A 27052-nucleotide genomic window follows, 5' to 3' on the forward strand; every position below is an offset into this window, starting at 1 on the left:
CAGGAGGGCACTGGACCCATCACAAAGGTCCACCTAACACTGTCCCATGGCAGATTTGGTGGCAACATACAAATGCTGAAGGACACACAATCAGTCCAAAGCTACCGAGATCATTTTCCTCTGCTGTGACTGTGAGGCCCCCACTTCGTGCTGCTGGGTTCACTCCAGACTCAACCATCCAGAGACAGCTGGAAGGTTTTTGCTCCTGGAAGGGAAGCTATCTAAGTCAGGGTTTCAATGCACTCGTGCGCTTGTGTAGACTCAGGCAAAGAACAGGTCTTTTTAGCTCCCGCGTTTGTGGTTTCTCTGTTTCACTGGCTGTTTTCCCTACCCTGGTTCTTACATAAACCAAACCTGGTTCTTACATTCACTTTAGTTCTGTTCTTTTGTTTCCAACTGTCCCCTGAGCAAGGGGGCTGCCACTACCTGGTTCCTTCCCCAAACTGTCCTACCTCCTAGCTGTCCCTTCCCAGAGACTTGTGTATCTGAGCTGCCATTGGCTCAGCCAAGCTCCTTGGGAAAGACTGGACACCACATTCGGAACTGGTTTCATTTTCCTTTATTTTTTTAAAAAAGCCCCTAAGTTCTATGGCTTCCAGGAAGCATCGGAGAAACGGAAGTGCCATTTCTGTACACTTTTTAAAGCAAGACCTAGACGCACACACCATGGGGAAGCCCCCAGCTGCTCTGCCTGTGCAGCACCTGGGCCCCCAGAGGACCACACCCATGGAGCTGCCCACTCCACACGCACCTGCGGGGCTGGGACAGGCTTTAAGGCGCTTGTCTCCACCGCTTGGTTGGCAGCACAGAGCGGACACAAGGAGCCTGCGTGCCTGTGCCGCCCACAGGCCACGAGGTGGCTGCCCCCAGTTCCAGTCCCACGGCTTCGTGAGCAGGTCGGCAGGACATCCCTCGGACCGTGCCCGCCGGCCCAGGCTTTGGTGCAGCATTTTGGTTGGGGGCCATCCCCTCCCCACCTTCCCCTTTGGTTTGGGGAGGCCCAGGGGAGACTCACCCCCAGCAGCAACGCCCCACAGCGCCCCCTCGAGAAAACGGCCTTTGGATCGAGGGAGACAAGCTGCACTTTATGACACTAATGGGGCGGCAGGCTGGATGGCAGGGCCGCACTACTCACTCAGTGGACACAGGCGGGCGCAGGGCAGGGCGGCCGCTCTGGTTTTCTCTGTTCCTTGTTTTAAATAGTTAATGCTCTTGGAGGGAAGGACTAGACACAGGTGTAAAAATCTCGACCAAAGTCTTATGTGAAAGAAGTGACCCCACGTGGGGGGGGCGGCAACTCTGCCGGGCCTGCAGTCTGCATCCGGCTGTGGCCACACGGCCGTGGATAAGCTGGCCCCGAGGGGCTGCAGTGAGAGGATTCAGAGGCCACCAGCCCAGGGTCACTTGTGTCGCTGCAGCGATTTTCTCTTTCTCCTCTTGAAGAAACAGCAGCACCTGGAAGAGGTGGACACAGAGCGGGAGGTGGCGTAGGCTGGGAGGGTAATGGAGGATGGGCGGGGGGGGGGGGGGGGGGAAGCTGGGCGTGAGGGGGCGGCCCAAGGGATCTCTGCCGCCAGCTGACGTGGGGGGCCTTACTTGGTGTCATCAGCCACCTCCACCTCTGCGGGGGCTGTGATGGGTGCGTTGGAGTGGCCGGCGGTGGGGTCATCGGCATTCAGCTCCCCATTGGTGGAGTTCAGTGCCTGGGTGGGGAAGAGGGGGCAGGGGAGTCATGTGTCCTCGCTTTGCCACCCCCCATTGTGAGGATCCTTAGCACAGCAGCTCACCTGGTTTTTGCTATGAAGCAGGGCTTTCTCCCGAGCCTGAGGCTGCGAAGGCAGGTCGGTGTGGACCGTGCCGATGGGCGTGGGCTGCAAGGGGGCAGGACGCAGCTGAGGCCCAGAGGCCGCTCCCCTGACCCCCCCCACACACCCCCCACTAGACCCCCATCCCGTACAGCCCCTCCTCGACAACGTACCAGGGGTTTCCCGGCCCAGTCGTACTCATAGTCAAACACGAAGCCACTGCGGTCAAAGAGGTCGGTGAAGAGTTTGCGCAGGTAGTCGTAGTCCGGCTTCTCAAAGAAGTCCAGGCGCCGCACATAGCGCAGGTAAGTGGCCATCTCCTCTGCGGAGTGACAGGGCTGGAGGTCAGGGAGGCACAGGGGCCACCTAGGGCAGGGAGCCCTGGGCAGGGGTGTGTAGAGACAGGTGATGGGGGGACGCCTCTCACCTGGGAAGCTCTCACAGAGCACCTCAATGGGCGTGGCCCGCTTGGTGTCCCCGATCTTCTGGTAGCGCTCCTTGAGCGTGTCTGCCTGTGGGGGTAAGAGGGAGAGCGGTCAGCTCCTTAGCACCAGCAGGGAGCCCCCAACCCCCACCCCAGAACCCAATCCACCTTGAGCCCCTGCCAGGGCAGGCTGCCACGCAGGAAGTACATGAACATGTGGCCCAGCGCCTCCAGGTCATCACGGCGGCTCTGCTCTGCGGGGGGGACAGCAGGTCAGCCCGGCCTTTGCACGCACACGCGCGCGCACACACACACACACACACACACCCCGCCCAGCCCGCATGCAGCTCACCCTTGCCCAGGTGCGTGTTGATGCTCATGTAGCGCGCCGTGCCCGTCAGGCTCTTGTGCTCGCGGTACGGGATGTGCTTCTTGGTCTCGGGGTCGATGTACTCCTTGGCCAGGCCGAAGTCGATGATGTGGATGGCGTGCTGCCGCTTGGTGCCCGGCCGCCCCACCAGGAAGTTCTCGGGCTTCACGTCGCGGTAGATGAGGCTCTTGGTGTGCACGTACTCCATGCGCGTGATCTGTGGACAGGCCTCAGCTGTTCCTGGGCGACCCTCCAGCCCCTGCCCCGTCCCTCTCCATATGCCCCGCCCCTCGCCCCCTTGCAGCCTCTCCCTCCCGCCCCGCCCCTCGCTGCCCCCACCCCACCGGCACTTCCCCAGCCTCACCAGCTGGATGGCGATCATGAGCACCGTCTTGAGCGTGAACGTGCGGTCACACAAGTCGAACAGGTCCTCCAGGCTAGGCCCGAGCAGCTCCAGCACCATGGCATTGTACTTCCCACATGGGCCAAAGTAGTAGACCTGAGGGACGCCCTCTGAGGGCAGAGGACACTCAGACTCAGGAGATGCCCAATGCCTGAGTGGGCCGCCTATCACAACCCGCCCCGCCGCCACACAGCTCCAGGGTACCTGCGGCACTGAGCTGCTTGTAGAAGCGGTACTCCAGGTGCAGCTGCGGCGCCCGGGACTTGATGGGCTCCTGGGAGGGGCAAGGGCAACAGTGGACGTTATCAAGGGTGCAGGCCTGCCCTCCTCCCACGTGGGATCCAGGCCATGGGGACAGCCTCTGCTGGTGGCCAGCAAGGGGCCGGCCCAGGCTGGGGGCTGGGGTCAGGGCCCAGACTCACCAATTTGATAGCTACGTATTCATTTGTATAGAGATTCTTTCCTGTGGGAGGAGAGGCACATCAGGTCAGGTGGGCAGGACCCCAGCACACAGGAGACCCGCACGACCCACCCCTCCAAGAGGCACCTCCTGTTCCCTAGTAGCCCACCCTGAGCTTGGCCCAGCTCTCCTGGACCTGGGAGGGAAAAGGATGTCCGCAAGGCAACCCTGCCCACTGTGGGCACCCCCATCTGCCACACACCTTTGTCTCCTGGGCCCCCACCCTGCCTTCCCACTGTCTCCTCCAGCCCTGTGAGCTCCCCCAGGCACCTGCCCCCCATGGCCAACCCTGCCTCTGCCCAATCAAGGGGCTGCTGCCAAGCCCTCTACAGGATCCTTTCTGTGGCATCCTGCAGCAGAGCTCAGCAAGCCCACGGCATAACCTGCATCCCTGGGTTAGAAAGACATGCCTGGGGCAGGAGGTCTCTCCCTGGCCCATCACTAGCCCATGCAGACCTCCAGGTGCCTATGGAGATTGAGCCAACACACCTGACCTCACCAAGCTACAAAACTACGAGCTCCAGAACCTGGTGGAGGAGTTCAGCTTTTCACCTAAAACCAGTTCCTAGCATTGGCCAAACCTCAGTGTGGCCACTGCTGCTAGGTGACCATCTGTGTCACTCAGGGGCTGCAGGTCCACCTGGGCCCTTCTGCATGTTTGTGAGGCGCCGTGCACACTGCATCATCATCCCTGCCCCTTGCAGGCTGGCTCGCCTGCACCCTCAGATGCCTTCCTGGGTCTGAGCACCAACACGGCCCCCGGCCAGCGTGCCACAACATTATGCCTGAGTCCCTATGCAGCCAGGTCTTATCCCTGGGAGGATCCTGTATGGGAAGAGGCCCCAGATTACTCTCCACCCTTCTGCAGTAGGATGTCTGGGTGACACCTGGGCTGGGCAGTCCCATTCCACCCATGCAGTGGCCGAGACACCATTGTGTATGACCCTACAGGCCAAGGTGAGGGCCCTCATGCCCATCAGTCAGTACCCGGTCACTGTCCCGTCCCAGTGTCTCATCACTGTGGTGCCTGGTGTGGGGGTCTTCAGCTCAGCCCTGGTCGGTTTCCATCACAGTTTAGTCAGCTTGTCAGCTTCCCCAGCAACCTGCAGGGTGTCACAGAGTCTGCAGAGGAACCAGCTGTCCACATTTCAGGAACTGTTTCACTTCTCTCAGCCACGTTCATAGCGCTCAGTGTCGAGAGCTGTACAGCCTTCAGGAGATTTATTCTGGAAGTACTTGATGGGTTTTGGCGCTCTTATGATTGCTACTATTCTCCAATTTGTATTTTCCAATCGTTGCTCCAGCAGACAAATAGAGCTAATGTGTTGGTATATCCAGCAGCCTTACTAAAATAAGCTAATTCCTTTCTAGGTGTCCTGAGACATTACTCGGCTCCGCATGTGCATGTGCGTGCGTGATCCTGCCACCTGGGACAGGCCACAGCTCTCTCTCTTCCCCTCCAATCTCTCTATCTTTGCTTCCATTCGTTGCCATAGTCTGAAGGGGGTGAGTGCATGGGTCCCACCTCAGACTCCACTCCCTAGCTTATGAGACACAGACACCCGTTAGCTGGGCAGAAAGCTCCTTCTGGTCCTGGCTCTTGACTTAAAATGTAGGCATGTTTCCCCCAAACATTTTATCAAGAACATTTAAACACAAAGAAACAGGAAGAAGTGCGTGCAGTGAGCTGCCTGGATCACACAATTCACAATGTGCTCTGTCCTGTCGCCCAGCTGCACACCCGTCACCCGTTAACCTCATCTCTGAGGCCTTTCAAAGCTGCAGACATCAGTACCCTGCCCCCCAAGACTCCGGCCTGCAGAATGAGTTCAACATATACCTAGTCCTCTCTCCCCTGGCAGGCAACATTTACCTATGAAATGCACAGCAGCTGATGAGCTTTGGCAGATCTGTGCCCCTATGCCACCCCGACCCATCAACACAGAGGGCATCCCCTCACCCTTGCCCCTTCCTGGCCAATCCCACCTCACCTTCCAAGGAGTCAAAGCCACGCTTTCTCTGATTCCCTTGGCTTCCTGCCCAGGTGCATCCTGCCCCAGCCCAGGACACACCCGGCCTGTTTCCAGTGTCCATTACTGAACACTGCACATGGGCCTCTCCGCAGGCAGCCAGATCACTTCTTCAGTGGGTTGGCTGGCTTGAGCTACACATGCATAGCAGGTGTCCTGTGGGCCACACTGCCTGGGGCTGAAGAGGCGAGGCACCCTCCGTGCCCCCCAGCCATTTGTCCGTCTGCTTTTAAGAGATGTCTATTCAGTTCTCATGCCCAGTTTTAACTGCAGGGTCTATCTTTTTATTCCTGAGTCGTTGTCCCTTCCTGTGTCCTGGATCCCAGTGCTCTGTCCAATGTTGCTCAGCAAATGTCGCCTCCCAGTCTGAGGTGTGCTCCTAACAGTGTTCTTGGATAAACAGATTATTTTAAACTCTGATGATGTCTTACTGACCCTTTCTGGCAACTGGCAATCCTGTTCTGTGTCTCCTTGAAGAAACACTGTGTTTTGACTGAACACATGAATTCTGGGGGAGCCAAAGTCCTGGAGTCCAGTTGGGTTTCAAGTGAGTACATGGGTATGCATATGTGGGCATCTGAAATCTGTGTCAGGTACTCTGAGCTCCAAAAGCCTCACCAATGCTCAGCTAAGCAGTGCGTGCCAAAGACAAGTCTGCAAAGCCTGACAGAGGACAACACCAGGGGGGCTGTGAGCAGAAGGGAGATGCCGGGGGGCTGCAGAAGGCAGGAAGATGCTGGAGTCTCAGCCATACAGAGCATGGAAGCCTCCCTGAACTCCTGAGCACCCAGAAAGCCCACACATTGGGAGGGGGCGACTCCATCCCTTGAGTCGTGTCTGCTTGCGGCCCACCTGATCAAAGCTGAAAACCAGTCCCTGACGGAGTCAAGATGAGTCACCAGGATGAAGCACAATCTAGACCTCACATGGGGCATCCATAGTCTGGTGATATATACTAAGACATCACTAGATGTATGAGAAAAGGAACAAGAACATACAAAAGAAAAACAATCAAAAGCACCAAAGAAACTGGCATTTAATCCATTAAAAAAAAAAATCTTTTTAGGGTTCCACCCAAGGCACATGGAAGTTCCCAGGCTAGGGGTCAAACTGGAGCTGTAGCTGCTGGCCACAGCCACAGCCACAGCAATGCAGGATCCAAGCTGTGTCTGCAACCTACCCCACAGCTCATGGCAATGCTGGATCCTTAACCCACTGAGCAAAGCCAGGGACTGACCTGTATCCTCATGGATACTAGTCAGGTTCGTTACTGCTGAGCCACAACAGGAACTCTGACACTGGCATTTAAAATCACTACAAGCAGAGTTCCCGATGTGGTGCAATGAGGTTGGTGGAGTCTTGGGAGCACTGGGATGCAGGTTCAATCCTGGCCCTGAACAGTGGATGAAGGATCTGGCGTTGCCTCAGCTGCTGCATAGGTCGCAAATGCCTGGGTCGCATCGGATCCCTGGCCTGGGAACTCCATGTGCCATGGGGCGACCACAAAAAGAAAACAATAAAATGACCTTCGTTTTTTTTGTTTTTTTTTTTTTTAATCTTTTTGCCATTTCTTGGGCTGCTCTCGCGGCATATGGAGGTCCCCAGGCTAGGAGTCCAATTGGAGCTGTAGCCGCCAGCCTACACCACAGCCATAGCAACGCCAGATCCGAGCCGTGTCTGTGACCTGCACCACAGCTCACAGCAACGCCGGATCCTTAACCCACTGAGCAAGGCCAGAGATCGAACCTGCAACCTCATGGTTCCTAGTCGGATTTGTTAACCACTGTGCCATGACGGGAATTCCAAAATGAACTTGGTCTTTAAAAAATAAAATAAAAAATAAATATAGCTACAAGCATGTTAGAGGATTTAAATGAAAAGACAAAAATTAACGAACAGATGGGAAATCTCAACAGAAAAATAGAAGAATCAAATGGAAATGAAAAATACCGTGTATGAAATGAAAAATTTAGTGGCTGTATCAAATCATACATTGTATGCTGCAGGAAAAAAGAAGGATGATCCTTTAATAGGGCAATAAAAGCTAGCTATCTAGACTGAAAAAAGAAAATGGGTTGAAAGAAAACTGAAAAGAACTTGAGGGACTTGTGGGAAGCATCAGACACTCCTACCAGATATGTGATTGGAGCATGAGAATGACAAGACAGTAAACAGAGGCAGAAAAAAAATTTGAGGGAAAAATGGTAAAGTTTCCCCAAATTTAATGAAAAAATGTCAATATACAGATCCTAGAAGATGAATGAACCCCAAGCTGGATAAACAGAACAAAAACCATACCTAAACAAGTCAGAAACCAAAGATAAAAAGAAAATTTTTGAAACTGCCAGAAAACAAGACATGCTATATACCAGGGAACAATGCTCAACATTAGTCATCAGGGAAATGCAAATAAAATCCACAATGAGGCACCACTTTACACCCACTAACATGCTCAGAATGGAAAAGCCTGACAACTGCAAGTGTTGTTGAGGAAACCCAGAACTCTCACACGCTGTCTGCGGGAGTTTAAAGTGGTTATGGCCACTTTGGAAACTAGTCTGGTGGTTTCTCATAAGCACACATGACCCAGCACTTTAATGAAAACCCTCGTTTTCGAGACCTGAAGAAGGATGCTCAGCACAGGTTTATTCACAACACCCCAAGTCTGGGCACAGCCGAAAGTCCCTGAGAAGGAGGATGCTTGAACAAGTGGGGTGCAATCATACAAATGGTCAGAATAACAAAAGGCAACTGACTACATGCACGGGAAACAACATGCGCTGAGCAGAAGGAGCCAGGCTGAAGGGAACATAGTTATCCCTTGGAATCCATGGGGAATGGTTCCAGAAGCCCCCACGAATACCCAAATCTGCAGCTGCTCAAGCCCTTAACATAAACGGTGCAGTAGAACAAATACACTCAGCCCTCTGTACCCAAGGGTTTTGCATGCTCAGATATGGAGCCAACTTACTTCTAAAAAGGGGTTTTAACCTAAAAACTGCTACCCCTACAGCACTCGATGCATGCTCAGCCATCTGTAGATCCAGACCTGTGCTGCTTAGGCTGCTGCTCCCAGTGCCAACGACTGACCCCAGGACAACCATCTGGGTCCCCAAAGCTATATACAGCATGGCCCCAAGCTGTAGGATAGGACTGGACCCAGGGGTGTGAGTATGCATGTGCCTACCTGTGTGTATGTGTACGTTTGTGAGCACACATCTGTGCACACCCTAATGGGGCAGCAGAGTCCAGTCCAGGAGACCCCAACCAGGAGAAGCTAAAGAGTTGGCCAACCATGGGTCCAGGTCAGGCTGGGTGTGTGGGGCCCCATGCTCTGCGGAGGGGCCCTGTTTCTCCCGTACCTCCTACCCCTCCCATCAGCAGAGTTTGGGCCCTAGCCTTTGAAAAATCCACTGGCTCAGAAACCCAGAGCCTGGGGCAGGGAGGTTCTACTGCCCAAGTCCAACCCCAGCGCTTCTGGAGTGGCCAGCGTTCAGGTTTAGGATCAGCCTCTCCACCTGGCCTTGCGGGACCACTGAGCACATCAGACACCAGCAACACTGGCTGACAAGTGGGCACTGACCGTTGGATGGGGGCTGGGGCTCGCCCACAACTCCCAACCACTAAGTGCTGAGGAGGAGATGCACCTGGACACCTGCGCTGGCCCTCCCAAGCATGGTGGGCCTGGAGCCCCAACACAAATATCCCTGGACACATATGCAAGCCCTGGTCCAGCCCTCCTGCACGGCTTCCTCTGGAGGAGCAGGAATTCATACCCACTTACCTGTGTCCCCAGTCCCAACAATTCCCCCCCACCAAGTCCCCCAAAGTGAATGGGCGGGGCTCACCTAGCCGGAGTTCCCCGAAGTTGCCACAGCCTATCTTCTTCCCAACCCGGAAGTTGGGGCCCACCATCAGGACCCCTGAGCTGGTTCCTGAGCTCCGGACGCCGTGGCTGGTCCGGCCGCCGGCCTTGGACATTCTCCGGCCCTCCTCCGACTCCCCTTTCCCTCCTTTCTTGTCAAAATCCATAAGTTTGTGGTACCCTGGCCTCTCCACGGTGACTCTGCTGCCGTGCAAATCCCGGCTCCACGGAGACCTGCGGTCGCGGCGGCTCTCGGGGCTAGCACACCATGGCGCCCGGCGGGCCCCTGCTAGTGAGACGCGGGCGCTTGGGAGGACCCGGCCATGGCACTCATCTCGGTGGCCCTGGGGTCGCACAACAGGGGAGGACACATGCTGCTGACAGGTCCCAAAGGCTCAAATCTCGTGGTGCTTGGCTGGTGGAAAAACAGAGGCACAAGTTAGAAGGCTGTGATTTGCCTGCCTGGGAAGCACCCTGGGATCCAGAGCACAGCCCGGAAGGGGGACCCAGGACAGGACATTAACTGAGAGCAATGCCAAGAGGGGGCTCCAGGGGCAGGACCACATTCTGGAAAGATCTCTGCGGCCTATAACCTTCTGGGGCCAGAGGATGGCTGTGCAGGAAAAAAAGATACCCAATCAAGTGAGAGAGGTTCTAGCACTTTGAAGCCAGGTGGGGAGCCCCAGGCCATCGGGACTGTTCCTGAGAAGAGCAGAGAGCGCCCAAGGCCAGGAGATAGGTCCTGTCCTTGATCTGGGGACCCTCCTCCATCCTACACCCACCCAAACATTGAGGTGGCATCAAAGTCCCCGGGCCTGGCTTCAGGAGCCTGAGACCTGTGGTCAGGTGGGCTAGCAAGGTCCGTGAAGAGCCAGTGGGCGGGAGAGGCTATGGAGGCCCCGAGGGGACTGGGTGGGCTCCCAGCCTGAGTGGGCATGAGTGGTATGTGCTGCTGGGCAGCTCCAGCCCAGCCTCTTCTCCACAAAGCTGAAGCTGTGGAAAGAACTGAGGGCACCCCAACCACCCCTGGGTTGCAAAGAAGGCCAGCCAACAAGCTGGGGCATCGGGACATTCAGGGCAGGTACCCTGAGAAGCAACCCAGGTCTGTCTATGGCTCTGACTCATCCTTTCTCCTACCCCAATCTGAGCCAGTCACCCTGCTGTTCAGACAGATGGGGGCTCTCCCCTACCTGCTGGCCTAGCCTCTCAAGTCACCCCCTTCCTCTTGGCCACAGTAACAGTGCCCTCCCACAAGCTCTGTCTCATCCTGTCCCCTCTGGCCGCTTTTATACCAAAGTCACAGGAATCTTTTTAGAAAGAAAATACGAATCTGCTCCTATAACATCCCCCGCCCCAACCCCTCTAAAATCTGTCAGGCTGCCCTGTGGCCTCACACCCGGCAGTGGGCACAGGCCACGGTGTGCAGGGGCCATTCCTCACTACCAGGTAGGGCAGCCCTCCTGGGGCCAGTGGGCGGTGGTACTAGGGTGGTGACAAAGGCCTGAATGCAGTTCATGCACACCCCTGAAGGTACCTGGAGCCCCCCATGGAGTGCTGTGGAGGGACCACCAGTGAACCAGGGGCAGCCTAGCTGACCTAACTCCTCCTGCCAGCAGTGCCCACCCCACCTAGGACAGTTCCCAGCCCTGCCCTTTCTGGCAGGGACAGCAAGCCTGCAGCTCCAGAGGAGCCTCCTGAGGCCAGGGTGGACCATGAAGAAGAGCCTGGGAGCCCAGGGCAGTGACAGGAGCAGGCTGGCATCCCCACCTGAGGTGGCCTCCACCTGGGCCATCTCAGAGTTCCAAACGTCACTCCCTGCCTGTGACAGTTACCTGCAGGGTGACGGCTGCTCAATGCCAGGAATTTGGGAGTCAAGTGTTAAACTGATATGGAAATAATTACATTAAAAAGAGGAAATACTCCAAACTCGAGTCGTGCTCATCGCTTTACCCCAGCTGACTCTGTCCATCCATCCCAGCTCTGCAGCCCACCTGCCTGTCCCCGCCTGACGCCTCAGGAGTAAACTTAGAACTGGGTTGTGGCGGCAGCCCTTCTGCTGTGAACAGCACCAAGCCCTGGAGAGGAACTGTCTGCAGCTCTACTTTAGGTCTTCCTTTTTTTTCTGTCTTTTTGCCTTTTCTAGGGCTGTTTCCCGCGGCATACAGAGGTTCCCAGGCTAGGGGTCTAATCGGAGCTATAGGCACTGGCCTATGCCAGAGCCACAGCGAGGGGCCAGATCCGAGCTGCTTCTGCGACCCACACCATAGCTCACGGCAATGCTGGATCCTTAACCCACTGAGCGAGGCCAGGGATCCAACCCGTGACCTCATGGCTCCTAGTCAGACTCGTTAACCACTGCGCCACAGTGCGAACTCCTAGGTCTTCCTCCTTGAAGTGAAGATTTACCTGCTACACGACTCTGTAAATCAACTATTCCTCAACAAAATGAAAAACAAACAAACAAAAAAACAAACACCAACCAATCAAGGTGCATGGTGACAAAAGCACCCGTGGGACTCAGTGGGCCCCACCAGTTCTCCTCTCCTGGGGTGCCCCAGCAGGCAGACCCTGCTGGGTAAGGTGCTGCCAGAGCTGCCTCAAGCTTTTGGTCAGGCAGGGATGAGGCCTGGCTGGCTTTGGGGGCCATTTTCTGGTGGACAAGAGACCGGAGGAGGTGAGGGTGTGCGATGTGCATGTCCATCAGCAACAGGGGCCAGATGCAGAAAAGGGGGCCCGTGAGGATCCCCAATTTCCCAATCCCCACGCCAGCCATTGCCCAGAACATGTGATGGCACAGGGCCTCTGGGATGACAAGCCCAGGAGGTCACAGGCATGGCTGGGACCTGAAGGGCTGCCCTCTTTCCATCTGTACACTGGGAAACACAGCAAGAGCCCCTTTAGAGTACTTGGGGTTTAGTCCAAAGGCGGGTCTCTGTGAAAGGATGATAATCTTAAGTTTTCTATCAAAGACAAACTCCCACAGACTTCAGCCCTGCTCCCCAGGGCACGTCAACAGCAGCAGAAACTTCCCACAAGAAATGCCAAGCACAGAACAGAAGTTCCATAGTGGTTTAGCAGTTTAAGGATCCAACACTGTCACTGAAGTGGTTTGGGTCACTGCTGTGGCACCGGTGGGATCCTTGGCCAAGGAACCACCACATGGGCCATGGGCGTAGCCAAAAATAAAGATTAAAATCCCTTTCTAAAGTGGACAGTTCCGAAAGTGGTGAAGCAGGGGAATTCCTGTCGTGGCGCAGTGGTTAACGAATCCAACTAGGAACCATGAGGTTGCGGGTTCGGTTCCTGGCCTCGCTCAGTGGGTTAAGGATCCGGCGTTGCCATGAGCTGTGGTGTAGGTCGCAGATGCGGCTCGGATCCCACGTTGCTGTGGCTCTGGTGTAGGCTGGTGGCTACAGCTCCGATTAGATCCCTAGCCTTGGGGACCTCCATATGCCATGGGAGCGGCCCTAGAAAAGACAAAAAAAAAAAAAAAGAAAGTGGTGAAGCAGTTTAAGGATCTGGTACTGCCACAGCTGTGGTTTGATTCTTGGCCCAGAAACTTCCACATGCAGCGGGTGTGGCCAAAAAACCAAAGTAAATAAATAAATAAAGTAGACAGATCAATGATTTTTATTAAACAATGATTTATGTTTGCAGAGCTGTGCACCAATCACCTCTAATTCCAGAACATTTCAAAAAGAAACCACAGAAGTTCCTTGGTGGCACAGTGGGTTAAAGATTCAGTATTGTCACTATAGCACTTAGGGTCTGCTATGAGGATCGTTCATGCCTGGCCTGAGACCTGCCACATGCTGTGGGTGTAGCCAAAACACAGCAAAACAAAAAATGGATTAAAATGGCAGGGTCAAGGACTGGAGCTCACCTTCTCTCACAAAAACAACAAAATTACAACCAACTGCTAAACAACTTTCAACAAAATAGAAGGAAACTATCAAAAAAAAGATATCCTCCTCCAGAAGACAAAGAAGAGGCAACACCCAGACCCTAGGAGGAGCAATTACATGATATAAGCATGGGCAGCCCACAGACTGGAAAGTAACTGTATCACAGAGGCTCACCCATGAGAGTGAGAGTTCTGAGTCCTACGTCAGGTCCCCACTCCTGGGGATCTGGATTCGGGAGGAGGAGCCCCTGGAGCATCTGGCATTGAGGGCAGGCGGGGGTTGTGGGCAGGAGCTCCATGGGACTGGAGGAAAGAGAGACCCCCACTCTTTTTTTTTTTGTCTTTTTGTTGTTGTTGTTGTTGTTGTTGTTGCTATTTCTTGGGCTGCTCCCGCGGCATATGGAGGTTCCCAGGCTAGGGGTTGAATCGGAGCTGTAGCCACTGGCCTACGCCAGAGCCACAGCAATGCGGGATCCGAGCCGCGTCTGCAACCTACACCACAGCTCACGGCAACGCCAGATCGTTAACCCACTGAGCAAGGGCAGGGACCGAACCCGCAACCTCATGGTTCCTAGTCGGATTCGTTAACCACTGTGCCACGACAGGAACTCCGAGAGACCCCACTCTTGAAAGGCACACACGTGCTTTCGTGTGCACTGGTTCCAGGGCACACCAAAGACTCCACAGGAATCGGAGTCAGACCTGTCTGTGGTTCTTGGAGGATCTCTGGGGAAAACAGCGGGTGACTCTGGCTTATTGTGGGGGAAGGACATTGGAGGCAAAGGTCTCAGGAATAATCATCGGTGTGAACTCTGCTGGAAGTGGCCATTTTGGAAAAATCTGGCCCCACCCACCAGGGCTGAGAAGCCCCAGGCCAAACAACAAACCAAATGGGACCACAGCCCTACTCATCAGCAAACAAGCCGCCTAAAGACCCCCAAGGCACACAGCCACCTCTGATCATACCCAGAGACAGAGTCCCACCCACCAGAGGGATAAGAATCAGCCCCACCTACCAGTGGGCAGACACCAGTCCCTTCCAGCAGGAAGCCTGCAGCAACGCCCCCCCCTCCACCAACTTTAGCCACAAGGGCAGCAGACATCAGAAGTAAGAGAGGCTACAACCCTACTGTCTGCAAAAAGGAGATCACGCCAAAAACCTATGCAAAATGAAAAGGCAAAGAATTATGACTCACATAAGGGAACAAGAAAAAAAAAAAACGAAAAATGGCAAAGTAATCTGGAGATTTATCACCCTCCATGAAAGACTTTAGAGCAATGATAGTAAAGATTCTTGGAAATAAACTGGAGGTAAATGTTGATAAATTATAAGACACATTTAGCAAAGAAAGAGAAGATTTAAATATTAAACAAGGAGAGATGCAAAATACAATAACAAAAAATTCACTAGAAGGAACCAAGAGCAGAATATAGGAGGCATAAGAATGAATAAGCAAGGTGGAAGACTGGTGGAAATCACCGACATGGAACAAGTAAGAGTAAAAAGATTGAAAAGAAGACAGTCTAAGAGAACTCTGGGACAATTTTAAAAGCACCAACATCCATTTCATAGGGGTGCCAGAAGGAAAAGAGAGAAAGGGCCACAGAAAATATGTGAAGAGTTAACAGCCAAAAACTTCCCTATTATGGGAAAAAAATCACTCACTCAAATCCAGGAAGCAGAATGAGTATAACATAAAATAAACCCAAGGAGGAACACTCCTGGACACATATTAATCAAACAATCAAAATTAAAGACAGAGAACATACTGAAAGCAGCTAAGGAAAAGAAACAAATAACATATAAGGGAACCCTGATACGGTTATCAGCAGATCTTTCAGCAGAAACTCTGCAGGCCAGAAGGGAATGGCACAAATTACTTGAAGTGATGAAAGGAAAAAACCTCCAACCAAGACTACTCTACCCAGCAAGGCTCTCATTAAGATTTGAAGGAGAAATCAAAAGCTTTACAGAAAAGAAAAAGCTAAGAGACTTTAGCACCACTAAAACAGCTTTACAATAAATACTAAAGGAACTTCGTTAGGTGGAAAGAAACGGCCACAATTAGAAACAAAAATACTGCAAATGACAAGGCTCACCAGTAAAGGCATAGATATGGTAAAGGTAGGAAATTATCCACACACAAATATGCTACCAAAAAGCAGAAACCATGAGGAGGGTACAAATGCAGGACACTGGAGATGCACTTGCAAATAAGAGACCAACAACTGAAAACAATCTTATATATACAGACTCCTATATCAAAACTTCACAGTAACTGCAAACCAAAATTCCACAGGAGACACACACACAAATAAGAAAAAGCAATCCAAACACAACACTAAAGATACTCATCAAATCACAAGAGAACAAGAGAAGGGAAGAAAAAAGACCAACAAAAACAAATCCGAAACAATGAACAAAATGGCAATAGGAACATATATACCAATAATTACCATAAATATAAATGGACCAAATGCCCCAACCAAAAGACAAAGACTGGCTGAATGGATTAAAAAAAAAAAAAAAAAAAAGACCCATACGTATGCTATCTTCAAGAGACCCACTTCTGTTCTAGGGACACACACAAATTGAAAGTGAGAGGATGGAAGAAAATATTCCAGGCAAATGGGAATCAAAAGAAAGCCAGGAGTTCCCATGGTGGCTCAATGGAAACAAATCCGATTAGTATCCATGAGGATGTAGGTTTGATCCCTGGCCTTGCTCAGTGGGTTAAGGATCCAGTGTTGCTATGAGCTGTGGTATAGGTTGCAGACATGGCTTGGATCTGGCATTGCTGTGGCTGTGGTGGTAGGCTGGTGGCTATAGCTCTGATCCAAACCCTAGCCTGGAAACTTCCATATGCTGTGGGTGCGGCCCTAAAAAGACAAAATAAATAAATAAATAAAACCCCAAAACCCCCGAAAATGATGCATTAGACCAGATGAACTTAGTAGATATTTACAGAACATTCCTTTCAAAAGCAGTAGAATGTACATTCTTCTCAAGTACACACAGAACATTCTCTAGAATAGAGTATATTCTGGGCCACAAATCAAGTCTCAGTAAATTTAAAACCGAAATCATATCAAGCATCTTTTCCAACCACCATGCTATTTGACTGGAAATCAATGAGAAATAAAACTGCAAAAAACACAAACACATGGAGACTAAACAACATGGTACTAAACAATCAATGGACCACTGAAGAAATCAAAGAGGAAATTAAAAACTACCTAGAAGCAAATGACAACAAAGACATAAACAACTTAACTTTACACCTAAAGCAACTAGAGAAATAAGAACAGACAAAACCCAAAGTTAGCAGAAGGAACGAAATCATAAAGATCAGAACAGAAATCAATGAAAAAGAAATGAAGAAAACCACAGAAGAGATCAATGAATCTAAAAGCCGGTTCTTTGAAAAGAACAACAAAACTGGGAGTTCCCATCATGGTGCAGCCGAAATGAATCCAACTAGGAACCATGAGGCCTCGCTCACTGCTCAGTGGGTTAAGGATTCAGCATAGCTGTGAGCTTCGGCATAGGTCACAGACACACCTTGGATCTGGTGTTGCTGTGGCTGTGGTGTAGGCTGGCAGTTACAGCTCTGATTGGACCCCTAGCCTGGGAACCTCCATGTGCCACAGGTGCAGCCCTCAAAAAGACAAAAGAGAAAAAAAAACAAACAAACCGATAAGGCCCTAGCCAGGAGTCCCTGTTGTGGCTCAGCAGTAAAGAGCCAGACTAGTATCCATAAGGACACAGGTTCAATCCCTGGCCTTGTTCAGTGGGTTAAGGATCCAGTGTTACCGTGAGCTGTGGTATAGGTCACAGACATGGCTCAGATTCCTCAGCATTGCTATGGCTGTGGTGTAGGCCAGCAGCTGCAGCTCCGACCCCTAGCCTGGGAACTTCCGTATGATGCGGGTGTAGCCCTAAAAAAGCCGAAACAAAAACAAACAAAAAACACAGCCAGACTCATCAAGAAAAAGAGACGGGAGTTCCCATCGTGGTTCACTGTTAATGAGCCTGACTAGTATCCATGAGGATACAGGTTCTATCCCTGGGCTCGCTCGGTGGGTTAAGGATCCAGTGTTGCCATAAGCTGTGGTGTAGGTTGCAGACAAGGCTCAGATCCTGCGTTGCTGTGGCTGTCGTGTAAGCCAGCAGCTACAGCTCCAACTCGACCCCTAGCCTGGGAACCTCTGCAAGCAGTGGGTGCACCCCTAAAAAGAAAGAAAAAAAAGGTACTGAAATTGAAACTGTGATTAATTAATTGATTTTTGCTTTTTAGGGCTGCACCTGTGGCATATGGAGGTTCCCAGGCTAGGGGCCTATGCCACAGCTATAGCAACGTCGGATCCAAGCCAAGTCTTCAACCTACACCACAGCTCATGGCAACGCCGGATCCTTAACCCACTGAATGAGGCCAGGGTCAACATGCAACCTCATGGTTCCTAGTCAGATTTGTTTCTGCTGTGCCACGATAGGAACTCTGAAACTGTGATTTAAAAACTTCCAACAAACAAGGGAGTTCCCGTTGTGGCTCAGTGGTTAATGAATCCAACCAAGAACCATGAGGTTTCGGGTTCAGTCCCTGGCCTTGCTCAGTGGGTTAGGGATCCAGCGTTGCCATGAACTGTGGTGTAGGTTGCAGATGTGGCTCAGATCCTGCGTTGCTGTGACTCTGGTGTAGGCCAGCGGCCACAGCTCCGATTCGACCCCTAGCCTGGGAACCTCCATATGCCACAGAAGCGGCCCAAGAAATGGTAAAAAGACAAAAAACTTCCAACAAACTAAAGTCCAAGACCAGATGGCTTCACAGGCAAATGCTAACAAAAATTTAGAGAAGAGTTAACTTGCAGAGGAAGGAACACTCCCAAACTCATTCTATGAGGCCACCATCGCCTTGATAACCAAAACCAGACAAATATTCAACAAAGAGAAAACTACAAGTCCATATCACTGATGAACAAAGATGCAAAATTCCTCAACAAAATACTAGCAAACAGAATCCAGCAATACATTAAAAGGATCATATACCATGGTGAAGTGGGATTTATCCTAGGGATGCAAGGATTTCTCAATATACACAAATCAGTGTGATACACCACATTAACAAAGTGAAGGATAAAAATCATATGATCCTATCAATAGATGCAAAAAAAGCTTTTGACAAAATCCAACACCCATTTCTGATAAAAACCCTAGAGAAAGTGGGCAAGAGGGATCCTACCTCAGCATAGTAAAGGCCATATATGACAAACCCATAGCTAACATCATCTCAATGGTGAAAAGCTGAAGGAATTCTCCCTAAGATCTGGACCAAGACAAGGGTGTCCACTCTTGCCACCCTATTCAACATAATTTTTTGGAAGTCCTAGCTGCAGCAATCAGAGAAGAAAAATAAATAAAAAGAATCCTGGAGTTCCCATCATGGCTCAGTGGTTAACGAATCTGACTAGGAACCATGAGGTTGCTGGTTCGATCCCTGGCCTTGCTCAGTGGGTTAAGGATCCGGCGTTGCCGTGAGCTGTGGTGTAAGTCGCAGACGCAGCTCGGATCCTGAGTTGCTGTGGCTCTGGCGTAGGCCGGTGGCTACAGCTCCGATTCGACCCCTAGCCTGGGAACCTCCATAGGTTGCAGGCCCAAGAAAATGGCAAAAAGACAAAAATAAAATAAAAAATAAAAAATAAAAATAAAAAGAATCCAAATTGGAAAGGAAGAAGTAAAACTATCACTATTTGCAGATGACATGACACTATACTTAGAAAATCCTAAAGACCCTACCAGAAAACTGTTAGAGCTCATCAATGAAGTTAGTAAAGTTGCAGGATACAAAATTAATACACAGAAATCGACTGCATTTTTGTATATTAACAAAGATTTTTCTTTCCCTAAAGAGAAATTAGGGAAACAATCCCATTTACTGTTGCCATCAAAAAGAATACAATACCTAGGAATAAGCCTACCTAAAGAGACAAAAGACCTGTATTCTGAAAACTATATGATACTGATAAAAGAAATCAAAAATGACACAAACAGATGGGAAGATATACCATGCTCTTCAACTAGAAAAATCAATGTTGTCAAAATGACTACACTACCAAAGGCAATCTACAGATTCAATGCAATCCCTATCAAATTATCAATGACATTTTTCACAGAACTAGAACAAAATATTTTAAAGTTTGTTTGGAAGCACAGAAGACGGAGAATAGCCAAAACCATCCTGAAAAAGAAAAATAAGAGCTGGAGGAATCAGGCTCCCTGACTTCAGACTATTCTACAAAGCTACAGTCATCAAAACAGTATGGTACTGGAGTTCCCTTCATGGCTCAGCAGTTAACAAACCCAACTAGGATCCATGAGGATAAAGGCTGGATCCCTGGCCTTGCTCAGTGAGTTAAGGATGTGGCATTGCCAATGAGCTGTGGTGTAGGTTGCAGACTCAGCTCAGATTCCCATGTTGTTGTGGCATAGGCTAGCAGCTGTAGCTCCAATTTGATCCCTAGCCCGGGAACTTCCATTATGCTGCAGGTGTGGCCCTAAAAAGAAAAACAAAAACAAGGAAACAATATGGTACTGGCACAAAAACAGAAATATAGATCAGTGGAACAGCATTAAAAGCCCAGAATTAAACCCATGCACCTACCTATTAAACCCATGTCAACTAATCTATGACAGAGGAGGCAAGAATATACAATGGAGAAAAGACAGTCCCTTCAATAAGTGGTACTGGGAAAACTGGACAGCTACATGTAAAAAAATGAATTTAGAACACTCCCTAACACCATACACAGAAATGAACTCAAAGTGGATTTAAGACCTAAATATAAGCCTGGATACTACAAAACTGTTCGAGGAAAACATAGACTGAACACCCTCTGACATAAACCACAGCAGTATGTTCTCAGATCCACCTCCTAGAGTAACCACAATAAAAACAAAAATAAACAAATGGGACATAATTAAACTGAAAAGTTTTTGCACAGCAAAGGAAACCCTGAACAAAATGAAGACAACCCACAGAATGGGAGAATATATTTCCAAATGCAGTGACTGAAAAGAGATTAATCTCCAAAATACACAATCACCCATTGAAGCTCAATACCAAAAAAAATAACGACCCCATCAAAAAATGAGCAGAAGATCTAAACAGACAATTCTTCAAAGACATACAGATGGCCAAAAAACACATGAAAAGGTGTTCAACATCACTAATTATTAGAGAAATGCAAATCAAAACAACTATGAGGTACCCCCTTACACTGGCCAGGAACCATGAGGTTGCAGGTTCGATCCCTGGCCTTGCTCAGTGGGTTAAGATCTAGCATTGCTGTCAGCTGTGGTGTAGATCACAGATGCAGCTCGGATCCCAAGTTGCTGTGGCTGTGGCATAGGCCAGCAGCTGCAGCTCAATTCAACCCCTAGCCTGGGATCTTCCAGGCAGGTGTGGCCCTAAAAAGACCAAAAAAAAAAAAAAAAAGTCTACAAACAATAAATGCTAGAGAGAGTGTGAAGAAAAAAGAACCACCTTACCCTGTTGGTGGGAATGTAAACTGGTGTAACCGCTATGGAAAAAAGTATGGAAATTCTATAAAAATCTAAAAATAGAACTACCATATGATCCAGCAATCCCACTCCTGGGCATCTATCCAGAGAAAACCATGGTTCGAAAAGATACATGTACCCCAATCTTCAATGCAGCACTATATACAATAGCCAAGACATGGAAGCAACCTAAATGTCCATCGACAGAGGAGTAGATAAAGCAGATGTATGTATACACAATGGAATATTAACTTAGCCATAAAAGGAATAAAATAATGGCATTTGCAGTAACATGGATGGATGTAGAAATGATCATGCTAAGTGAAGTTAGGCAGTGAGACACAAACATCATATGCTCTCACTTATATGTGGAATCTAATAAAAGGATACAATGAACTTATTTTCAGAACAAAAACTGAATCACAAACTTTGAAAAACTTATGGTTAACCAAAGGAGACAAGCTGAGGGGGGTAGGGATGGGCTGGGGGTTTGGGTTGGAAATGCTGTAAAATTAGATTGTGATGATGGTTGTACAACTATAATAAAATTCACTGGGGTTAAAAAAAAAAAAAAAGAAGAGAGAGGGTTCCCATAGTGGCTCAGTGAGTTAAGAACCCAACTAGTATCCATGAAGATGCGGATATGATCCCTGGCCCCACTCAGTGGGTTAAGGATCTGGCATTGCTGCACGGTGCAGCTTAGATCCAGTGTTGCCAAGGCTGTGATGTAGACCAGCAGCTACAGGATCCGGTGTTGCTGTGGCTGTGGCCGTGGCTGGCAGTGGCAGCTCCATTTCGACTCCTGGCCTGGGAACTTCCATATGATGCAGGTGTGGATCTAAAAAGAAAAAAAACAAAAACAGACAAAAAAAAGAAAGCCCAGCCCATCAACACTCACCCTGACTCTACCCTCCCCAGCCCCTGACAACAACTAACCACTAACTCTGTGGATATGCCTGTTCTGGACATTTCCCATATCCGTGGAGTCACACACCGTGTGTCCCTCTATGTCTGCTTCTCTCACTGAGCCTCGGGGTCTTGGGGATCTGTCCATATGGTAGTGAGTGTTTCTCTCCTTTTCACAGCTGTGTGTGGAGGGATCCACTCACCCACTGAAGGACACCTGGTTTGGATCCACTTTGGGTTGCAGTGAACTGTGCTGCTGTGGACATCTGTGTACAAGTTTCCATGAGGACGAGTGGGTTGCAGTGAACTTTGCTGCTGTGGACTTCTGTGTACAAGTTTCCATGAGGACGAGTGCTTGCCTTCCTTTCGGGCACATACCTAGGGCTGGAACTGCTGGGTCCGGTGGAAACTCTATTTTAATCGTTAGAGGAGCTGACAGGATACCTCTCTGCCAGCTGCCCCATCTTCCACTCCCATCCTCACTCTCTGCATCCTCCCAGCTCTGGTACAGCTGTCCCAGGGGGAAGGAGGGTCTTGCAGGGGTTCTGATTTGCATTTCCCTAACCACTCCCGCTTTACCTCCAGGGACTCATCTCCCCCACTGGACTGAGAGAGCACCCCAGCCCCCAGACCAGTGCCAGACACAGGGAAGGGGCCAGACATGCTTATTTAAATGAGTGAGTGGAGTTCCCGCCATGGCACAGTGGGTTAGCAACCTGACTGCAGTGGCCCAGGTAGCTACAGAGGTGTGCGTTCAATTCCCAACCCAGTGCAGTGGGTGAAAGGATCCAGCACTGCCAAAGCTGCAGTGTAGGTCGAAGCTGCAGCTTGGATTCAATCCCTGGCCCAGGAACTTCCATGTGCCATGGGTGCAGCCATAGAAGGAAAAAAAAAAAGTGACTGTGGGTGCAAAAAGGATCACAGGAAAGGCACCCAGCAGGTGAGGCATGGAGGGGAGGCAGGGCCAGGACTAGCTGCCACGGAAGGGGGTGGGGGGTGCACATAGGGGCCTAGGGTAGAGCCTGCGTGACTCGGCTCTGGGGCTGCTGACTGGCCACTTGGGGCTGAAAGGGGCACTCCCTGAGATGGCAACCAGCTGGCATGGGATTTTTATAGAAAATGCACATACTTGGTAAAAACTCAGAAAAGGCAGAAAACTGAAGCCACAGCCCTTGGTGCCCTGTGCCCCTAGGTCCACTGCCTCAACACCAGCACACAAGCGGGCACCTCTTGTTCCTGGACATCACACCTGTATGTATTATCCTCACTCCTTTGACATCCCCCCAGACTCCCCATTGAAAGGACAGAGAAATCTATGCACTGTCCTGCTAACAGATGCTTAGGAGTGATTTCCAGTCGGGTTTTCTCTCCCATCAGAAAGTAATTAAAAACACATGCTGTGCACACACACACATAAAGGCCTGTGGAAACACACCGGCGCGTCAGCCACGTGAATTTCAGATTATAAAGAGACACTTGCATTCCCCCTCTGGTCCTGCTATCTCCGGAGGATGCCCCCCGCATGCCCACTTGTCACTCCCCGCCCATACACGGCACAACCAAAGGAAGCAGTCAGCACAGTGACAGGCAGACTCCAGCAGCAGGACACCTGAGGGGCTGTCCCCACAGGTGGACACACCAAAGCAAGAAGGTAGGTGTGTGGACACAGGTCCAGAAAGAGCACCTGAGGGTGGTCTCCACACAGACGACGCCAGGCGAGACACACGAGGGGCAAAGGGACACAAGAGTTTCCCAAGTGACAGGAAGGCCCCTCCCAGCACACCTGAGACATGCCAATGTAGTGACCAGGTGGGCTTGGTCACCAGGAACACCAAACACAGGAACAGACAAGAGTGGGAGCAGACTGGGGTGCAGCCCCCAGGTCCACGTCCTGCCTCTGTGGCCCCACGACAAGAGGGGTCCCTCCCGGAGCCTTTCCCTGGTTGTCGGCACATAGCAGCCCCCATGCACGCCTTGGCTGGCCTCCATTCTGGACAATGATCCCCGCTTTCCGGTCTACGTCCCACTCCAAAGGGGCACCACCATCCTGTCTGCCTGGCCTCATGACCCCAGGAGCAAACTCTTCTAGGCCCCCAGGGCCGCCCTCTGAAAGCCACCAAGCCAAGAGACATATGCCCTAGGGCTGGTTCAAAGCCCTAGCACATATCCTCACTCCCAGCCCCTACAGAATGGAAGGAAGCCCCAGGTCTGGCAGGTCCTTTGGGTGAGCCTAACATGACATCGGCGACACCTGCTGTTAACTGAATGCTTACACTTCAGGCTCAGTTCCAGTGAGCTGGGCCCCACCTGGGGGACCACCCCAGCCCCACCCTGCAGGCCCATCCTCCTGGTCACACTGTGCAGCAGGGCCCTCCCACACCCTTCTGGCAGTGGCAGGTGAGGGTAAGGAGGCCCTTGCAGGGACCCATGTAACCCGAGAGCCTGGGCACAGCCCACATCCAGTGCCCTGTGTTGGATCCCAAGCCCTGGTGTCCACTGTGGTCCCAGCAGTTGCACAGGGGCAGCAACCAGGCACAAAAGGAGAAATTCTAGAGTGTGTACGCCCCATCTGGAGCTGGCCCATGCAGCCCCCAATGCAAGACCAGAGGCCCTGACCACCACTCACCACTCACGTGGCCATCTGCACTGCTTTATATCTGCCCCCATCAGCTCCCTTACAGCAGAGCAGGTGGGTAGCCACCATGTGGGTCACTGCCTGCAGGGGACAGTGAGCACCAGGGAGCCGGTGAGGAGCCCTTGACCCTGACCCTCCCAGGGACAGGCCCCAAGACGCCAGCCCCTGCTCACCCCACAAACAAGAGCTGCCACCCCCAGCGTGCCCTGGGGGGCCGCCCAACACCCACACACAGGGGGATTCTGAGTCCTCTCCTGGGACATATGCAGGCCAGAAGGACCTGAGAGGGGGCAGCAGGAGCGAGTCTCACACTGGCCTGGGGGGAGCAGGGATGGAGCCTAGGAGTCAGCAGGCTCAGCACACCTGGGGAGATGTGGAAGCAGGTGTCTCTGAAATCCAGGCACTGGAGCTAAAAATAATCACGGTGGAGGGTTACCAAGAACCTTCACCCGGCCCTAAAACAAAGGCAGTCTCAACACAAACAATGGGCCCAGTTCCCCCCAGGGGCACTCAGAACTACCCCCACACAGGGAGGACCTCCAGGGGAGTAGGCTCCAGCCAGACCCTCATTATCAGGCCACCCTCGCTGCCCAGGCCAGTCCCCAGGCAGCCCCTGGTGCTGCCTTCCAGATCAGGTGAGTTACCTGCCATGTTCTTTTGGAGGTCCTCCATCTTGTCAGGGCCAGGGGCCAGGTCCCCTGGTGAAGGCCCCAGGAACCCCCTTCTCTGACCGTCTCCACCCAGTGATGTCACAGTCCCTGGCTGACATCATGGGCACAGCCCCAGCCCAGGACCAGGGCAAGTCTAGGGCAGAGGCAGACAGCCTGCCTCCCTGGGAGCAGGCTGGCCCCAAAGTGCTCTGCAGACTCTGCCACAGGTGCCACCTGGGAGGTGCCAGGACTCTGGTGCGATCCTGGCCGCGGCCTCTGGGCATCTCTGGACACATGCATCCCTCCCTCAGGAGTCACCTGGGCCCAGGGCACAGCACCCCAGCAGCTATGAAGCCCCCGAGTGCCAGATCTAGGCGTCTATGCATCACTCTCCAAGAGCTACCTGAACTCTGGAGACATGCTGACCCCAGGGCAGCAGCTGAGAAGCTTGAGGTCACTGCTACGTGCTATGACAGCAGAGAGGAAGGAAGAGGCCCTAAAATGGTGAGTGACCCCTGGGACAAGGTCATCATCAAGATGAATTAAGCAGAAATGGGGTCACAACACACTGATTTACACCCTAAATGAATGGTAGAGGAGGGGGTACCCTCCCCCAGGGCACCTCCCCTTCCAGAGGCTGCCAGGTAAACCACCAACGATGACTGAACATATTTCTTAGTAACCATGAGGAAAAGACCCCTGTGTGGCACAAGCTGGCCCACCACCCCAAGAGGATATGCAGGGTTCCCGCCCAGACCCTGCTGGAGAAGAACCCCACAACCCATCAAGAAAAGCACTTCTAGAAGGTAGTCAAACATCACGCTGGGGGGTGTGGGTGGTCATGGTCATGAAGAGCAGGTGTGGAGAGAGACGCAGGTGCTGCCAACTTACAGGTGAGCCCAGGAGGATCAGGGGACTCAGAACAGCTTCCCTGCAACCTTTCCACAGCAAGAGGCCAGGTTCCCAAAACAAGCTCCTCAGCCTCAGCCCCACACCCAGCAGTCACCAGGTGTTTCCACAGGAGCATTCGGCAGAGAAACCTGGACGCTGGGACAGTACCTGGGACATACAGAGGTGCTGCACTGGTACACCGGTGGTAGAGGGGTAGACAGGACTGGGCCCTGCCACACAGCAGGACTGACTATCCTGCCCTCGCACTCGGGCACTGCCCAGCCTGAGAATCGCCAGTTAGCAGAAGTCAAATGCACAGGAGAGCCCTCAGCAGCACCAGGCATGGGGCAGGAGCTCAGCACTGCCCAGGGCTGGCGCACACCATCCTAGAGGAAGCAGATCTGGAGACTTCCAACATGGCAGCCGTTGGCCTCTCCCCTCAGCCCTACCACAGCCTCTCAGCCAAGGCCCCATGCGTACCTTCATATGGAGGGTGAGCCCCGCCCTGGTGTGCTCAGGCCCACTACCGAGCATCCATCCTGGGAGGAGCTGAGCTGTGCCCCCAAAGACCCTCCCACCCTTCCTTTGAATCCGGGATGTGACTGTATTTGTAAATCAGGGTGCGTCCAGTGGAAACTGGTGAGGAGAGAAGAGAGACAGACGCACAAGACAGGTGGCTATGGGCCACAAAGGACCTGGAGCCACTGGAAGCTGGGAGAGGGAGGAAGGACCCTCGGCTGGAGCCTGTGACTTCTGACTCCAGAATGGGAGAGAAGGGGGAAAAAGGGGGAAGAGCCAGGAGGGCAGGCCAAGGGCAGCAGCAGAGACCCCTGGCGGGGTGATGGGTGATAAGAGCACTTCTCCTGAGGTCTCCCCACCCTACCCCCGTAACATATAGCCCCAGTGCAATCCCAAGAAAACCCCAACACATTCAGCCTGGGGGCATCCCTGGGAAGGATGGTGAGACTGTCACACTTGGGGGGGGGGGACACAATCAGATGTCACGGGGGTCCTGGGGCAGAGAGGAAATGGAGGAAAACACAGACACTGGTTAAGGACGACGTTTCAACACTGGCATGTCAGCTCTGGGGCTAAGGCAGTCGTGAACGACAGTGACTATTCACAGGGCCAAAAGAAACTGTTTCTCAGCT

At 51.9% G+C, this 27052-nt stretch overlaps 1 protein-coding gene across 1 annotated transcript in view; it reads right to left on the minus strand.

Moving 5' to 3' along the window:
* Positions 1 to 544: 544 nt before the first annotated feature.
* Positions 545 to 27052, minus strand: part of CSNK1G2 (casein kinase 1 gamma 2) — a 35534-nt gene continuing 9026 nt past the window's right edge. Inside the window, exons 2-12 of the mRNA XM_047777659.1 lie at positions 9341 to 9772; positions 3425 to 3465; positions 3207 to 3276; positions 2964 to 3112; positions 2582 to 2816; positions 2398 to 2483; positions 2233 to 2317; positions 1979 to 2127; positions 1788 to 1871; positions 1597 to 1703; positions 545 to 1455 (exon numbers count right to left, since the gene is read on the minus strand). Coding sequence (XP_047633615.1) covers positions 1401 to 1455; positions 1597 to 1703; positions 1788 to 1871; positions 1979 to 2127; positions 2233 to 2317; positions 2398 to 2483; positions 2582 to 2816; positions 2964 to 3112; positions 3207 to 3276; positions 3425 to 3465; positions 9341 to 9524 — 1245 coding nt within the window. The 5' untranslated portion in view covers positions 9525 to 9772 and the 3' untranslated portion in view covers positions 545 to 1400. The remainder of the gene's footprint in view (positions 1456 to 1596; positions 1704 to 1787; positions 1872 to 1978; positions 2128 to 2232; positions 2318 to 2397; positions 2484 to 2581; positions 2817 to 2963; positions 3113 to 3206; positions 3277 to 3424; positions 3466 to 9340; positions 9773 to 27052) is intronic.

This window comes from Phacochoerus africanus, chromosome 4, assembly GCF_016906955.1.
Source record: "Phacochoerus africanus isolate WHEZ1 chromosome 4, ROS_Pafr_v1, whole genome shotgun sequence".
NCBI lineage: Eukaryota > Metazoa > Chordata > Mammalia > Artiodactyla > Suidae > Phacochoerus > Phacochoerus africanus.